Source organism: Oncorhynchus mykiss, chromosome 2, assembly GCF_013265735.2.
Source record: "Oncorhynchus mykiss isolate Arlee chromosome 2, USDA_OmykA_1.1, whole genome shotgun sequence".
Lineage (NCBI taxonomy): Eukaryota > Metazoa > Chordata > Actinopteri > Salmoniformes > Salmonidae > Oncorhynchus > Oncorhynchus mykiss.
The window spans coordinates 11,683,824-11,700,019 of record NC_048566.1 but is presented as its reverse complement, the minus strand read 5'-3'; the positions used below and the strand labels follow the sequence as shown (position 1 = coordinate 11,700,019).

At 52.8% G+C, this 16,196-nt stretch overlaps 1 protein-coding gene across 6 annotated transcripts in view; it reads left to right on the top strand.

Annotated features, from left to right (window-relative positions):
• LOC110513475 (vacuolar protein sorting-associated protein 13B) overlaps nucleotides 1-16,196 on the top strand; it is an 818,772-nt gene that overhangs the window by 590,691 nt on the left and 211,885 nt on the right. For all 6 annotated transcript variants that reach the window (XM_036938036.1, XM_036938048.1, XM_036938043.1 and 3 more), the window contains exon 34: nucleotides 9,750-9,890. In XM_036938036.1, the coding sequence (XP_036793931.1) occupies nucleotides 9,750-9,890 (141 nt within the window). The remainder of the gene's footprint in view (nucleotides 1-9,749; nucleotides 9,891-16,196) is intronic.

The window sequence follows — 16,196 nt, the reverse complement described above, 5'->3', positions numbered from 1 at the left end:
TCTGGTCAGGGTTAGGGTCAGGGTTAGGGTTAGGGTCAGGGTTTATCTGGTCAGGGTTAGGGTCAGGGTTTCTCTGGTTAGGGTCAGGGTTAGCGTCAGGGTTTCTCTGGTCAGGGTCAGGGTTTCTCTGGTCAGGGTCAGGGTTAGTGTTGAGGGTTTCTCTGGTCATGGTTAGGGTCAGGGTTAGGGTCAGGGTTAGGGTTTCTCTGGTCAGGGTCAGGGTTTCTCTGGTCAGGGTCAGGGTTAGGGTCAGGGTTTCTCTGGTCAGGGTCAGGGTTTCTCTGGTCAGGGTCAGGGTTTCTCTGGTCAGGGTCAGTGTTTCTCTGGTCAGGGTTAGGGTCAGGGTTAGGGTCAGGGTTTCTCTGGTCAGGGTTAGGGTCAGGGTTAGGGTCAGGGTTTCTCTGGTTAGGGTCAGGGTTAGGGTCAGGGTTTCTCTGGTCAGGGTCAGGGTTTCTCTGGTCAGGGTTAGGCTCAGGGTTTCTCTAGTCAGGGTCAGGGTTAGGGTCAGCTTTTCTCTGGTCAGGGTCAGGGTTAGGGTCAGGGTTTCTCTGGTCAAGGTCAGGGTTTCTCTGGTCAGGGTCAGGGTTTCTCTGGTCAGGGTTAGGGTCAGGGTTATGGTTAGGGTCAGGGTTTCTCTGGTCAGGGTTAGGGTCAGGGTTTCTCTGGTCAGGGTCAGGGTTAGTGTTGAGGGTTTCTCTGGTCATGGTTAGGGTCAGGGTTAGGGTCAGGGTTAGGGTTTCTCTGGTCAGGGTCAGGGTTTCTCTGGTCAGGGTCAGGGTTAGGGTCAGGGTTTCTCTGGTCAGGGTCAGGGTTTCTCTGGTCAGGGTCAGGGTTTCTCTGGTCAGGGTCAGTGTTTCTCTGGTCAGGGTCAGGGTTAGGGTCAGGGTTAGGGTCAGGGTTTCTCTGGTCAGGGTCAAGGTTTCTCTGGTCAGGGTTAGGGTCAGGGTTAGGGTCAGGGTTTCTCTGGTCAGGGTTAGGGTCAGGGTTAGGGTCAGGGTTTCTCTGGTTAGGGTCAGGGTTAGGGTCAGGGTTTCTCTGTTCAGGGTCAGGGTTTCTCTGGTAAGGGTTAGGGTCAGGGTTTCTCTAGTCAGGGTCAGGGTTAGGGTCAGGGTTTCTCTGGTCAGGGTCAGGGTTAGGGTCAGGGTTTCTCTGGTCAAGGTCAGGGTTTCTCTGGTCAGGGTCAGGGTTTCTCTGGTCAGGGTTAGGGTCAGGGTTAGGGTTAGGGTCAGGGTTTCTCTGGTCAGGGTTAGGGTCAGGGTTTCTCTGGTTAGGGTCAGGGTTAGCGTCAGGGTTTCTCTGGTCAGGGTCAGGGTTTCTCTGGTCAGGGTCAGGGTTAGGGTCAGGGTTTCTCTGGTCAAGGTCAGGGTTTCTCTGGTCAGGGTCAGGGTTTCTCTGGTCAGGGTTAGGGTCAGGGTTAGGGTTAGGGTCAGGGTTTCTCTGGTCAGGGTTAGGGTCAGGGTTTCTCTGGTTAGGGTCAGGGTTAGCGTCAGGGTTTCTCTGGTCAGGGTCAGGGTTTCTCTGGTCAAGGTCAGGGTTAGGGTCAGGGTTTCTCTGGTCAGGGTTAGGGTCAGGGTTTCTCTGGTCAGGGTCAGGGTCAGGGTTTCTCTGGTCAGGGTCAGGGTTTCTCTGGTCAGGGTCAGTGTTTCTCTGGTCAGGGTCAGGGTTAGGGTCAGGGTTTCTCTGGTCAGGGTCAGGGTCAGGGTTTCTCTGGTCAGGGTCAGGGTTTCTCTGGTTAGGGTCAGGGTTAGGGTCAGGGTTTCTCTGGTCAGGGTTAGGGTCAGGGTTTGGGTCAGGGTTTCTCTGGTTAGGGTCAGGGTTAGGGTCAGGGTTTTTCTGGTCAGGGTCAGGGTTTCTCTGGTCAGGGTTAGGGTCAGGGTTTCTCTGGTCAGGGTCAGGGTTAGGGTCAGGGTTTCTCTGGTCAGGGTTAGGGTCAGGGTTTCTCTGGTCAGGGTCAGGGTTTCTCTGGTCAGGGTCAGGGTCAGGGTTAGGGTTAGGGTCAGGGTTTCTCTGGTCAGGGTTAGGGTCAGGGTTTCTCTGGTTAGGGTCAGGGTTAGCGTCAGGGTTTCTCTGGTCAGGGTCAGGGTTTCTCTGGTCAGGGTTAGTGTCAGGGTTTCTCTGGTCATGGTTAGGGTCAGGGTTAGGGTCAGGGTCAGGGTTTCTCTGGTCAGGGTCAGGGTTTCTCTGGTCAGGGTCAGGGTTAGGGTCAGGGTTTCTCTGGTCAGGGTTAGGGTCAGGGTTTCTCTGGTCAGGGTTAGGGTTAGGGTCAGGGTTTCTCTGGTCAGGGTCAGGGTTTCTCTGGTCAGGGTCAGGGTTTCTCTGTTCAGGGTCAGTGTTTCTCTGGTCAGGGTCAGGGTTAGGGTCAGGGTTAGGGTCAGGGTTTCTCTGGTCAGGGTCAGGGTTTCTCTGGTCAGGGTCAAGGTTTCTCTGGTCAGGGTTAGGGTCAGGGTTAGGGTCAGGGTTTCTCTGGTCAGGGTTAGGGTCAGGGTTAGGGTCAGGGTTTCTCTGGTTAGGGTCAGGGTTAGGGTCAGGGTTTCTCTGGTCAGGGTCAGGGTTTCTCTGGTAAGGGTTAGGGTCAGGGTTTCTCTAGTCAGGGTCAGGGTTAGGGTCAGGGTTTCTCTGGTCAGGGTCAGGGTTAGGGTCAGGGTTTCTCTGGTCAAGGTCAGGGTTTCTCTGGTCAGGGTCAGGGTTTCTCTGGTCAGGGTTAGGGTCAGGGTTAGGGTTAGGGTCAGGGTTTCTCTGGTCAGGGTTAGGGTCAGGGTTTCTCTGGTTAGGGTCAGGGTTAGCGTCAGGGTTTCTCTGGTCAGGGTCAGGGTTAGGGTCAGGGTTTCTCTGGTCAAGGTCAGGGTTTCTCTGGTCAGGGTCAGGGTTTCTCTGGTCAGGGTTAGGGTCAGGGTTAGGGTCAGGGTTTCTCTGGTCAGGGTTAGGGTCAGGGTTTCTCTGGTTAGGGTCAGGGTTAGCGTCAGGGTTTCTCTGGTCAGGGTCAGGGTTTCTCTGGTCAGGGTCAGGGTTAGGGTCAGGGTTTCTCTGGTCAGGGTTAGGGTCAGGGTTTCTCTGGTCAGGGTCAGGGTCAGGGTTTCTCTGGTCAGGGTCAGGGTTTCTCTGGTCAGGGTCAGTGTTTCTCTGGTCAGGGTCAGGGTTAGGGTCAGGGTTAGGGTCAGGGTTTCTCTGGTCAGGGTCAGGGTCAGGGTTTCTCTGGTCAGGGTCAGGGTTTCTCTGGTTAGGGTCAGGGTTAGGGTCAGGGTTTCTCTGGTCAGGGATAGGGCCAGGGTTTGGGTCATGGTTTCTCTGGTTAGGGTCAGGGTTAGGGTCAATGTTTTTCTGGTCAGGGTCAGGGTTTTTCTGGTCAGGGTTATGGTCAGGGTTTTTCTGTTCAGGGTCAGGGTTAGGGTCAGGGTTTCTCTGGTCAGGGTTAGGGTCAGGGTTTCTCTGGTCAGGGTCAGGGTTTCTCTGGTCAGGGTCAGGGTTAGGGTTAGGGTCAGGGTTTCTCTGGTCAGGGTTAGGGTCAGGGTTTCTCTGGTTAGGGTCAGGGTTAGCGTCAGGGTTTCTCTGGTCAGGGTCAGGGTTTCTCTGGTCAGGGTTAGTGTCAGGGTTTCTCTGGTCATGGTTAGGGTCAGGGTTAGGGTCAGGGTCAGGGTTTCTCTGGTCAGGGTCAGGGTTTCTCTGGTCAGGGTCAGGGTTAGGGTCAGGGTTTCTCTGGTCAGGGTTAGGGTCAGGGTTTCTCTGGTCAGGGTCAGGGTTAGGGTCAGGGTTAGGGTCAGGGTTTCTCTGGTCAGGGTCAGGGTTTCTCTGGTCAGGGTCAGGGTTTCTCTGGTCAGGGTCAGTGTTTCTCTGGTCAGGGTTAGGGTCAGGGTTAGGGTCAGGGTTTCTCTGGTCAGGGTTAGGGTCAGGGTTAGGGTCAGGGTTTCTCTGGTTAGGGTCAGGGTTAGGGTCAGGGTTTCTCTGGTCAGGGTCAGGGTTTCTCTGGTCAGGGTTAGGCTCAGGGTTTCTCTAGTCAGGGTCAGGGTTAGGGTCAGGGTTTCTCTGGTCAGGGTCAGGGTTAGGGTCAGGGTTTCTCTGGTCAAGGTCAGGGTTTCTCTGGTCAGGGTCAGGGTTTCTCTGGTCAGGGTTAGGGTCAGGGTTATGGTTAGGGTCAGGGTTTCTCTGGTCAGGGTTAGGGTCAGGGTTTCTCTGGTCAGGGTCAGGGTTAGTGTTGAGGGTTTCTCTGGTCATGGTTAGGGTCAGGGTTAGGGTCAGGGTTAGGGTTTCTCTGGTCAGGGTCAGGGTTTCTCTGGTCAGGGTCAGGGTTAGGGTCAGGGTTTCTCTGGTCAGGGTCAGGGTTTCTCTGGTCAGGGTCAGGGTTTCTCTGGTCAGGGTCAGTGTTTCTCTGGTCAGGGTCAGGGTTAGGGTCAGGGTTAGGGTCAGGGTTTCTCTGGTCAGGGTCAGGGTTTCTCTGGTCAGGGTCAAGGTTTCTCTGGTCAGGGTTAGGGTCAGGGTTAGGGTCAGGGTTTCTCTGGTCAGGGTTAGGGTCAGGGTTAGGGTCAGGGTTTCTCTGGTTAGGGTCAGGGTTAGGGTCAGGGTTTCTCTGTTCAGGGTCAGGGTTTCTCTGGTAAGGGTTAGGGTCAGGGTTTCTCTAGTCAGGGTCAGGGTTAGGGTCAGGGTTTCTCTGGTCAGGGTCAGGGTTAGGGTCAGGGTTTCTCTGGTCAAGGTCAGGGTTTCTCTGGTCAGGGTCAGGGTTAGGGTCAGGGTTAGGGTCAGGGTTTCTCTGGTCAGGGTCAGGGTTTCTCTGGTCAGGGTCAAGGTTTCTCTGGTCAGGGTTAGGGTCAGGGTTAGGGTCAGGGTTTCTCTGGTCAGGGTTAGGGTCAGGGTTAGGGTCAGGGTTTCTCTGGTTAGGGTCAGGGTTAGGGTCAGGGTTTCTCTGTTCAGGGTCAGGGTTTCTCTGGTAAGGGTTAGGGTCAGGGTTTCTCTAGTCAGGGTCAGGGTTAGGGTCAGGGTTTCTCTGGTCAGGGTCAGGGTTAGGGTCAGGGTTTCTCTGGTCAAGGTCAGGGTTTCTCTGGTCAGGGTCAGGGTTTCTCTGGTCAGGGTTAGGGTCAGGGTTAGGGTTAGGGTCAGGGTTTCTCTGGTCAGGGTTAGGGTCAGGGTTTCTCTGGTTAGGGTCAGGGTTAGCGTCAGGGTTTCTCTGGTCAGGGTCAGGGTTTCTCTGGTCAGGGTCAGGGTTAGGGTCAGGGTTTCTCTGGTCAAGGTCAGGGTTTCTCTGGTCAGGGTCAGGGTTTCTCTGGTCAGGGTTAGGGTCAGGGTTAGGGTTAGGGTCAGGGTTTCTCTGGTCAGGGTTAGGGTCAGGGTTTCTCTGGTTAGGGTCAGGGTTAGCGTCAGGGTTTCTCTGGTCAGGGTCAGGGTTTCTCTGGTCAAGGTCAGGGTTAGGGTCAGGGTTTCTCTGGTCAGGGTTAGGGTCAGGGTTTCTCTGGTCAGGGTCAGGGTCAGGGTTTCTCTGGTCAGGGTCAGGGTTTCTCTGGTCAGGGTCAGTGTTTCTCTGGTCAGGGTCAGGGTTAGGGTCAGGGTTAGGGTCAGGGTTTCTCTGGTCAGGGTCAGGGTCAGGGTTTCTCTGGTCAGGGTCAGGGTTTCTCTGGTTAGGGTCAGGGTTAGGGTCAGGGTTTCTCTGGTCAGGGTTAGGGTCAGGGTTTGGGTCAGGGTTTCTCTGGTTAGGGTCAGGGTTAGGGTCAGGGTTTTTCTGGTCAGGGTCAGGGTTTCTCTGGTCAGGGTTAGGGTCAGGGTTTCTCTGGTCAGGGTCAGGGTTAGGGTCAGGGTTTCTCTGGTCAGGGTTAGGGTCAGGGTTTCTCTGGTCAGGGTCAGGGTTTCTCTGGTCAGGATCAGGGTCAGGGTTAGGGTTAGGGTCAGGGTTTCTCTGGTCAGGGTTAGGGTCAGGGTTTCTCTGGTTAGGGTCAGGGTTAGCGTCAGGGTTTCTCTGGTCAGGGTCAGGGTTTCTCTGGTCAGGGTTAGTGTCAGGGTTTCTCTGGTCATGGTTAGGGTCAGGGTTAGGGTCAGGGTCAGGGTTTCTCTGGTCAGGGTCAGGGTTTCTCTGGTCAGGGTCAGGGTTAGGGTCAGGGTTTCTCTGGTCAGGGTTAGGGTCAGGGTTTCTCTGGTCAGGGTTAGGGTTAGGGTCAGGGTTTCTCTGGTCAGGGTCAGGGTTTCTCTGGTCAGGGTCAGGGTTTCTCTGTTCAGGGTCAGTGTTTCTCTGGTCAGGGTCAGGGTCAGGGTTAGGGTCAGGGTTTCTCTGGTCAGGGTCAGGGTTTCTCTGGTCAGGGTCAAGGTTTCTCTGGTCAGGGTTAGGGTCAGGGTTAGGGTCAGGGTTTCTCTGGTCAGGGTTAGGGTCAGGGTTAGGGTCAGGGTTTCTCTGGTTAGGGTCAGGGTTAGGGTCAGGGTTTCTCTGGTCAGGGTCAGGGTTTCTCTGGTAAGGGTTAGGGTCAGGGTTTCTCTAGTCAGGGTCAGGGTTAGGGTCAGGGTTTCTCTGGTCAGGGTCAGGGTTAGGGTCAGGGTTTCTCTGGTCAAGGTCAGGGTTTCTCTGGTCAGGGTCAGGGTTTCTCTGGTCAGGGTTAGGGTCAGGGTTAGGGTTAGGGTCAGGGTTTCTCTGGTCAGGGTTAGGGTCAGGGTTTCTCTGGTTAGGGTCAGGGTTAGCGTCAGGGTTTCTCTGGTCAGGGTCAGGGTTAGGGTCAGGGTTTCTCTGGTCAAGGTCAGGGTTTCTCTGGTCAGGGTCAGGGTTTCTCTGGTCAGGGTTAGGGTCAGGGTTAGGGTCAGGGTTTCTCTGGTCAGGGTTAGGGTCAGGGTTTCTCTGGTTAGGGTCAGGGTTAGCGTCAGGGTTTCTCTGGTCAGGGTCAGGGTTTCTCTGGTCAGGGTCAGGGTTAGGGTCAGGGTTTCTCTGGTCAGGGTTAGGGTCAGGGTTTCTCTGGTCAGGGTCAGGGTCAGGGTTTCTCTGGTCAGGGTCAGGGTTTCTCTGGTCAGGGTCAGTGTTTCTCTGGTCAGGGTCAGGGTTAGGGTCAGGGTTAGGGTCAGGGTTTCTCTGGTCAGGGTCAGGGTCAGGGTTTCTCTGGTCAGGGTCAGGGTTTCTCTGGTTAGGGTCAGGGTTAGGGTCAGGGTTTCTCTGGTCAGGGATAGGGCCAGGGTTTGGGTCATGGTTTCTCTGGTTAGGGTCAGGGTTAGGGTCAATGTTTTTCTGGTCAGGGTCAGGGTTTTTCTGGTCAGGGTTATGGTCAGGGTTTTTCTGTTCAGGGTCAGGGTTAGGGTCAGGGTTTCTCTGGTCAGGGTTAGGGTCAGGGTTTCTCTGGTCAGGGTCAGGGTTTCTCTGGTCAGGGTCAGGGTTAGGGTTAGGGTCAGGGTTTCTCTGGTCAGGGTTAGGGTCAGGGTTTCTCTGGTTAGGGTCAGGGTTAGCGTCAGGGTTTCTCTGGTCAGGGTCAGGGTTTCTCTGGTCAGGGTTAGTGTCAGGGTTTCTCTGGTCATGGTTAGGGTCAGGGTTAGGGTCAGGGTCAGGGTTTCTCTGGTCAGGGTCAGGGTTTCTCTGGTCAGGGTCAGGGTTAGGGTCAGGGTTTCTCTGGTCAGGGTTAGGGTCAGGGTTTCTCTGGTCAGGGTCAGGGTTAGGGTCAGGGTTAGGGTCAGGGTTTCTCTGGTCAGGGTCAGGGTTTCTCTGGTCAGGGTCAGGGTTTCTCTGGTCAGGGTCAGTGTTTTTCTGGTCAGGGTCAGGGTCAGGGTTAGGGTCAGGGTTTCTCTGGTCAGGGTCAGGGTTTCTCTGGTCAGGGTTTCTCTGGTCAGGGTTAGGGTCAGGGTTAGGGTCAGGGTTTCTCTGGTCAGGGTTAGGGTCAGGGTTAGGGTCAGGGTTTCTCTGGTTAGGGTCCGGGTTAGGGTCAGGGTTTCTCTGGTCAGGGTCAGGGTTTCTCTGGTTAGGGTCAGGGTTAGGGTCAGTTTTTCTCTGGTCAGGGATAGGGCCAGGGTTTGGGTCATGGTTTCTCTGGTTAGGGTCAGGGTTAGGGTCAAGGTTTTTCTGGTCAGGGTCAGGGTTTTTCTGGTCAGGGTTATGGTCAGGGTTTTTCTGTTCAGGTTCAGGGTTAGGGTCAGGGTTTCTCTGGTCAGGGTTAGGGTCAGGGTTTCTCTGGTCAGGGTCAGGGTTTCTCTGGTCAGGGTCAGGGTTAGGGTTAGGGTCAGGGTTTCTCTGGTCAGGGTTAGGGTCAGGGTTTCTCTGGTTAGGGTCAGGGTTAGCGTCAGGGTTTCTCTGGTCAGGGTCAGGGTTTCTCTGGTCAGGGTTAGTGTCAGGGTTTCTCTGGTCATGGTTAGGGTCAGGGTTAGGGTCAGGGTCAGGGTTTCTCTGGTCAGGGTCAGGGTTTCTCTGGTCAGGGTCAGGGTTAGGGTCAGGGTTTCTCTGGTCAGGGTTAGGGTCAGGGTTTCTCTGGTCAGGGTCAGGGTTAGGGTCAGGGTTAGGGTCAGGGTTTCTCTGGTCAGGGTCAGGGTTTTTCTGGTCAGGGTCAGGGTCAGGGTTAGGGTCAGGGTTTCTCTGGTCAGGGTCAGGGTTTCTCTGGTCAGGGTTTCTCTGGTCAGGGTTAGGGTCAGGGTTAGGGTCAGGGTTTCTCTGGTCAGGGTTAGGGTCAGGGTTAGGGTCAGGTTTTCTCTGGTTAGGGTCCGGGTTAGGGTCAGGGTTTCTCTGGTCAGGGTTAGGGTCAGGGTTTCTCTGGTCAGGGTCAGGGTTAGGGTCAGGGTTTCTCTGGTCAGGGTCAGGGTTAGGGTCAGGGTTTCTCTGGTCAGGGTCAGGGTTTCTCTGGTCAGGGTCAGGGTTTCTCTGGTCAGGGTCAGGGTTAGGGTTAGGGTCAGGGTTTCTCTGGTCAGGGTTTGGGTCAGGGTTTCTCTGGTTAGGGTCAGGGTTAGCGTCAGGGTTTCTCTGGTCAGGGTCAGGGTCAGGGTTTCTCTGGTCAGGGTTAGTGTCAGGGTTTCTCTGGTCATGGTTAGGGTCAGGGTCAGGGTTAGGGTCAGGGTTTCTCTGGTCAAGGTCAGGGTTAGGGTCAGGGTTTCTCTGGTCAGGGTTAGGGTCAGGGTTTCTCTGGTCAGGGTCAGGGTCAGGGTTAGGGTTTCTCTGGTCAGGGTCCTGATATTACTGCCGTGTTCTGCTATCCTTGTCTCTCTCTGTCCCAACAGGAGGTGTGGTCTCTCTCTGTCCCAACAGGAGGTGTGGTCTCTCTCTGTCCCAACAGGAGGTGTGTTCTCTCTCTGTCCCAACAGGAGGTGTGGTCTCTCTCTGTCCTAACAGGAGGTGTGGTCTCTCTCTGTCCCAACAGGAGGTGATGGTGTTTATATTGTCTCTCTCTGTCCCAACAGGAGGTGCTGGTGTTTATATTGTCTCTCTCTCTGTCCCAACAGGAGGTGATGGTGTTTATATTGTCTCTCTCTGTCCCAACAGGAGGTGCTGGTGTTTATATGGTCTCTCTCTCTCTGTCCCAACAGGAGGTGTGGTCTCTCTCTGTCCCAACAGGAGGTGCTGGTGTTTATATTGTCTCTCTCTGTCCCAACAGGAGGTGCTGGTGTTTATATTGTCTCTCTCTCTGTCCCAACAGGAGGTGGTGGTGTTTATATTGTCTCTCTCTGTCCCAACAGGAGTTGTGGTCTCTCTCTGTCCCAACAGGAGGTGCTGGTGTTTATATTGTCTCTCTCTCTGTCCCAACAGGAGGTGCTGGTGTGTGGTCTCTCTCTGTCCCAACAGGAGGTGCTGGTGTTTATATTGTCTCTCGCTCTCCCAACAGGAGGTGCTGGTGTGTGGTCACTCCCTGGAGGTGAACGTAACATCTAGTCTGCAGTTCTTCCTCAGTGTGGCCCAGGTCCACCTGCTGCAGCTACTGTTCCGAGCCAACATGGTGGAGAGACCTGCCCCAGAGACAAGCCAGGTAAGAGATGGTCACATCCCAACTCAGGTAAACATGGTGGAGGGCTTTATACACTGGGTACCAGTACTGAGTTAATGATAACATGGCTATATACACTGGGTACCAGTACTGAGTCAATGATAACATGGCTATATACACTGGGTACCAGTGATAGATAATTGAGTAATAATACAGGATAGATAATAGACAGTAACAGCAGTATACTGTAGGTAGGGGTAAAGGATAGATAATAGACAGTAACAGCAGTATACTGTAGGTAGGGGTAAAGGATAGAGACAGTAACAGCAGTATACTGTAGGTAGGGGTAAAGGATAGATAATAGACAGTAACAGCAGTATACTGTAGGTAGGGGTAAAGGATAGAGACAGTAACAGCAGTATACTGTAGGTAGGGGTAAAGGATAGATAATAGACAGTAACAGCAGTATACTGTAGGTAGGGGTAAAGGATAGATAATAGACAGTAACAGCAGTATACTGTAGGTAGAGGTAAAGGATAGATAATAGACAGTAACAGCAGTATACTGTAGGTAGAGGTAAAGGATAGATAATAGACAGTAACAGCCTACATCAGGCAAACCCTACATCAGGGAGACTCTACATCAGGGAGACTCTACATCAGGGAGACTCTACATCAGGGAGACTCTACATCAGGGAGACTCTACATCAGGGAGACTCTACATCAGAGAGACTCTACATCAGGGAGACTCTACATCAGAGAGACTCTACATCAGGGAGACTCTACATCAGGGAGACTCTACATCAGGGAGACTCTACATCAGGGAGACTCTACATCAGGGAGACCCTACATCAGGGAGACTCTACATCAGGGAGACTCTACATCAGGGAGACCCTACATCAGGGAGACTCTACATCAGGGAGACTCTACATCAGAGAGACTCTACATCAGGGAGACTCTACAACAGAGAGACTCTACATCAGGGAGACTCTACATCAGGGAGACTCTACATCAGGGAGACTCTACATCAGGGAGACTCTACATCAGGGAGACTCTACATCAGGGATATGTTGCATTCCATTCACATAATCAATACTCGTTATTGATTATGTAGTGCTATAAATAACCAGTGTTTTTTTAATGAAAGAGTGGTAGTGGAGGAGGGGAGAGGAGGAGGAAGGGAGAAGAGGAGGAGGGAGAGGAGAGGAGGAGGGGAGAGGAGAAGGAAGGGAGAGGAGAGGAGGAGAGAGGAGGGGAGAGGAGAGGAGGCTTGTCCTACATCTGTTTGTGGTTTGAGAGGAGGAGGAGGAGAGGAGGCTTGTCCTTCATCTGTTTGTGGTTTGAGAGGAGGAGGAGTCTTGTGGAGTCCTCACTCTGCTCCCGGTGATTCATCCTCTGTTGCCTCTGTTACATGGTGCCGTAATACAGGTTGTTATGGTCCTGCTGGGAGAGGTTGCTACGGTACCCAGGGGTCACCTGGGGTCAGGACATGATACTTAGCAGCTCCTGTCTCTCCTCTGTGGGCCGAGCACTCCCTCCTCATCAATCTACAGCCCGGAGAGGAGAGAGCAGGAGAGGAGTTGTACACTGACTGTACAAAACATTAGGAACACCATGGACTCTACAAGGTGTTGAAAGCGTTCCACAGGGATGCTGGCCCATGTTGACTCTACAAGGTGTCGTAAGCGTTCCACAGGGATGCTGGTCCCTGTTGACTCTACAAGGTGTCCAAAGCGTTCCACAGGGATGCTGGTCCATGTTGACTCTACAAGGTGTAGAAAGCGTTCCACAGGGATGCTGGCCCATGTTGACTCTACAAGGTGTTGAAAGCGTTCCACAGGGATGCTGGTCCATGTTGACTCTACAAGGTGTTGAAAGCGTTCCACAGGGATGCTGGCCCATGTTGACTCTAATGCTTCCCACAGTTGTGTCAAGTTGGCTGGATGTCCTTTGGGTGGTGGACCAGTCTTGATATACACAGGAAACTGTTGAGCGTGAAAAACCCAGCAGCTTTGCAGTTCTTGACACACTCAAACCGGTGCGCCTGGCACCTACTACTACTACTACCGAGGCAGGTAGCCTAGTGGTTAGAGTGTTGGGCCAGTAACCAAAAGGTTGCTAGATTGAATCCCCGAGCTGACAAGGTAAACATGTGTCGTTCTGCCCCTAAACAAGGCAGTTAACCCACTGTTCCCCTGAACAAGGCAGTTAACCCACTGTTTCCCCTGAACAAGGCAGTTAACCCACTGTTCCCCTGAAAGAGGCAGTTAACCCACTGTTTCCCCTGAACAAGGCAGTTAACCCACTGTTCCCCTGAACAAGGCAGTTAACCCACTGTTTCTCCTGAACAAGGCAGTTAACCCACTGTTCCCCTGAACAAGGCAGTTAAGCCACTGTTTCCCCTGAACAAGGCAGTTAACCCACTGTTCCCCTGAACAAGGCAGTTAACCCACTGTTCCCCTGAACAAGACAGTTAACCCACTGTTCCCCTAAACAAGGCAGTTAACCCACTGTTCCCCTGAAAAAGGCAGTTAACCCACTGTTTCCCCTGAACAAGGCAGTTAACCCACTGTTTCCCCTGAACAAGGCAGTTAACCCACTGTTCCCCTGAACAAGGCAGTTAACCCACTGTTCCCCTGAACAAGGCAGTTAACCCACTGTTCCCCTGAACAAGGCAGTTAACCCACTGTTCCCCTGAACAAGGCAGTTAACCCACTGTTCCCCTGAACAAGGCAGTTAACCCACTGTTCCCCTGAACAAGGCAGTTAACCCGCTGTTCCCCTGAACAAGGCAGTTAACCCACTGTTCCCCTGAACAAGGCAGTTAACCCACTGTTCCCCTGAACAAGGCAGTTAACCCACTGTTCCCCTGAACAAGGCAGTTAACCCACTGTTCCCCTGAAATAGACAGTTAACCCACTGTTCCTAGACCAGTTAACCCACTGTTCCTAGGACAGTTAACCCACTGTTCCTAGACCAGTTAACCCACTGTTCCCCTGTACAAGGCAGTTAACCCACTGTTCCTAGACCAGTTAACCCACTGTTCCTAGACCAGTTAACCCACTGTTCCCCTGAACAAGGCAGTTAACCCACTGTTCCCCTGAACAAGGCAGTTAACCCACTGTTCCCCTGAACAAGGCAGTTAACCCACTGTTCCCCTGAAATAGACAGTTAACCCACTGTTCCTAGACCAGTTAACCCACTGTTCCTAGGACAGTTAACCCACTGTTCCTAGACCAGTTAACCCACTGTTCCCCTGAACAAGGCAGTTAACCCACTGTTCCTAGACCAGTTAACCCACTGTTCCTAGACCAGTTAACCCACTGTTCCTAGACCAGTTAACCCACTGTTCCCCTGAAAGAGGCAGTTAACCCACTGTTCCTAGGCCAGTTAACCCACTGTTCCCCTGAACAAGGCAGTTAACCCACTGTTTCCCCTGAACAAGGCAGTTAACCCACTGTTTCCCCTGAACAAGGCAGTTAACCCACTGTTTCCCCTGAACAAGGCAGTTAACCCACTGTTCCCCTGAACAAGGCAGTTAACCCACTGTTTCCACTGAACAAGGCAGTTAACCCACTGTTTCCCCTGAACAAGGCAGTTAACCCACTGTTTCCCCTGAACAAGGCAGTTAACCCACTGTTTCCCCTGAACAAGGCAGTTAACCCACTGTTTCCCCTGAACAAGACAGTTAACCCACTGTTTCCCCTGAACAAGGCAGTTAACCCCACTGTTTCCCCGGTAGGCTGTCATTAAAAGTAAGAATTTGTTCTCAAGTGACTTTCCTAGTTAAATTAAAATGTAAATAAATTAAATAAAATGCCCTGTTGAAAGGCACTTTAACCTGTCTCCCCTTTCATCTACACTGATTGAAGTGGATTTTTATCAAGTACTATCGTAGTTATCACCTGGTCAGTCCATGTCATGGAATGTTTTGTCAGGCTGTGTTCTGCTCTATTCTACATGCTGCAGAGCCCTCTGGTGTTGGGTTCTGGTACTGCATGTGTTGGACTCCTGCTCCTCCCTGCAGTCACCAATGAACTTGGTCTTGTTTCTAGATCAGTGTCCTGTGCTCTCTGCCGTTAATAAAAGTCTGCCCAGTGGCCACAAAACACAACACAACGGCAGCTGTATCTTAAGGATTCTGCCTCCGTTTTTACATTCTGGGAAAAACTGAGTTTATTTAAACAGGAAATGCTTTTGTGCTGTTTGTATAATACAACCTGAACTGTGTTGTTCAAAGAGACACGATAAAACATCTATTTGGGATGAGTCATCTGTTTCCATTGTGCTGCGGGTGTCTCAAACAAAGCATTTAGTTCCCGGTCTGTTTTGTCCTCAACAAGACTGTCATTAATGATCTGTAGCTTCCCTGTTAGTCTCTGACCTACCAGAACATATTGATCTGTAGCTTCCCTGTAGTCTCTGTCTCTGTCTCTCCTCTCCCTCTCTCTCTCTCTCTCTTTCTTTCTCTCTCTCTCTTTCTTTCTCTCTCTCTCTCTCTCTCTCTCTCTCTGTCTCTGTCTCTCTCTGTCTCTGTCTCTCTGTCTCTCTGTCTCTCTGTCTCTCCTCTCTCTCTCTCACTCACTCACTCACTCACTCACACACACACACACACACACACACACACAGTCAGAGAGAGAGAGAGCAGCTGTATTTTATTGTGTTATTGTCTAATGAATGATCCTAAAGGAAGGGAAGGCTCTGGTCTTGGCAGCAGCCAGGCTGTGAGTGGAGCGGGCCGTGTGTTCTGCCCCATGGACGTGTCTTCAGCCAGCGCCAGTCAGTGAGCCGTGGCCCCGTATTTTACAGAGGAACGTCGGTGCCACACACGCTGTCTGGAAGGGCCCGTCAGCCTGCCTGCCCGCGATGACCTCTCTGTCTATCTGTCAAACTTGACTTGTGAGATCAGAGGACGGTACGACGTGCCTGTCTTTTTCCAGACGTAGTTCCCACAGAGACCAGCTGACATCTCGTCTGTCAGGGTCACTGAGTCCACTTGATCTGTCACCTACCGGGTAATCATTGAAGGTGGACTTGAGAACAGGGCTTGATGTGCGACCTCATCCTCTCTCTCCTCTCTCCTCCTCTCTCTGTCTCTCTCTCTGTCTCTCTCTCTCTCGCTCTGTCTCTGTCTCTCTCCTCCTCTGTCTCTCTCTCTGTCTCTCTCCTCCTCTCTGTCTCTCTGTCTCTCTCCTCCTCTGTCTCTCTCCTCTCTCTCCTCCTCTCTGTCTCTCTCTCCTCCTCTCTGTCTCTCTCTCTGTCTCTCTCCTCCTCTCTCTGTCTCTCTCCTCTCTCTGTCTCTCTCCTCTCTCTGTCTCTCTGTCTCTCTTTCCTCCTCTCTCTGTCTCTCTCCTCTCTCTGTCTCTCTGTCTCTGTCTCTCTCTCCTCTCTCTGTCTCTCTCCTCTCTCTGTCTCTCTGTCTCTGTATCTCTCTCCTCCTCTCTCTGTCTCTGTCTCTCTGCCTCTGTCTCTCTGTCTCTCTCCTCCTCTCTCTCCTCCTCTATCTCCTCCTCTCTCTCCTCCTCTCTCTGTCTCTCTGTCTCTGTCTCTCGCCTCCTCTCTCTCTCTCCTCTCACTCCTCCTCTCTCTCCTCCTCTCCTCCTCTCTCTCCTCCTCTCTTTGTCTCTCTGTCTCTCTCCTCCCTCTCCTCCTCTCTCTCCTCCTCTCCTCCTCTCTCTGTCTCTCTGTCTCTCTCCTCCTCTCTCCTCCTCTCTCTCCTCCTCTCCTCCTCTCTCTGTCTCTCTGTCTCTCTCCTCCTCTCTCCTCCTCTCTCTGTCTCTCTGTCTCTCTCCTCCTCTCTCCTCCTCTCTCTGTCTCTCTGTCTCTCTCCTCCTCTCTCCTCCTCTCTCTGTCTCTCTGTCTATCTCCTCCTCTCCTCCTCTCTCCTCCTCTCCTCCTCTCTCTGTCTCTCTGTCTCTCTCCTCCTCTCTCCTCCTCTCTCTGTCTCTCTGTCTCTCTCCTCCTCTCTCCTCCTCTCTCTGTCTGTTTAACACATGTGTTGTAGTTTTACTGCTGTTTTAATAGATCCTCTATCTCTCTTTTAAAGCAGAATCAGACCCCCCTATGAATGACTTCTCCTAGTGACTGGCTTATTCTAGTGATAAGCTTCTCCTGGTGACTAGCTTCTCCTAGTGACTAGCTTCTCCTGGTGACTGGCTTCTCCTACTGAATGGCTTCTCCTGGTGAATGGCTTCTCCTGGTGAATGGCTAGCTTCTCCTGGTGACTAGCTTCTCCTCGTGACTTATCTGTTGTGCCTGTCATCATTGTTGTTCCCCTCAGCCCCTCATCTACTCTACACATGGTCCCCACATTTACACTGCAACTTTGGTTCGCTTGGTTTCTCTCCTCT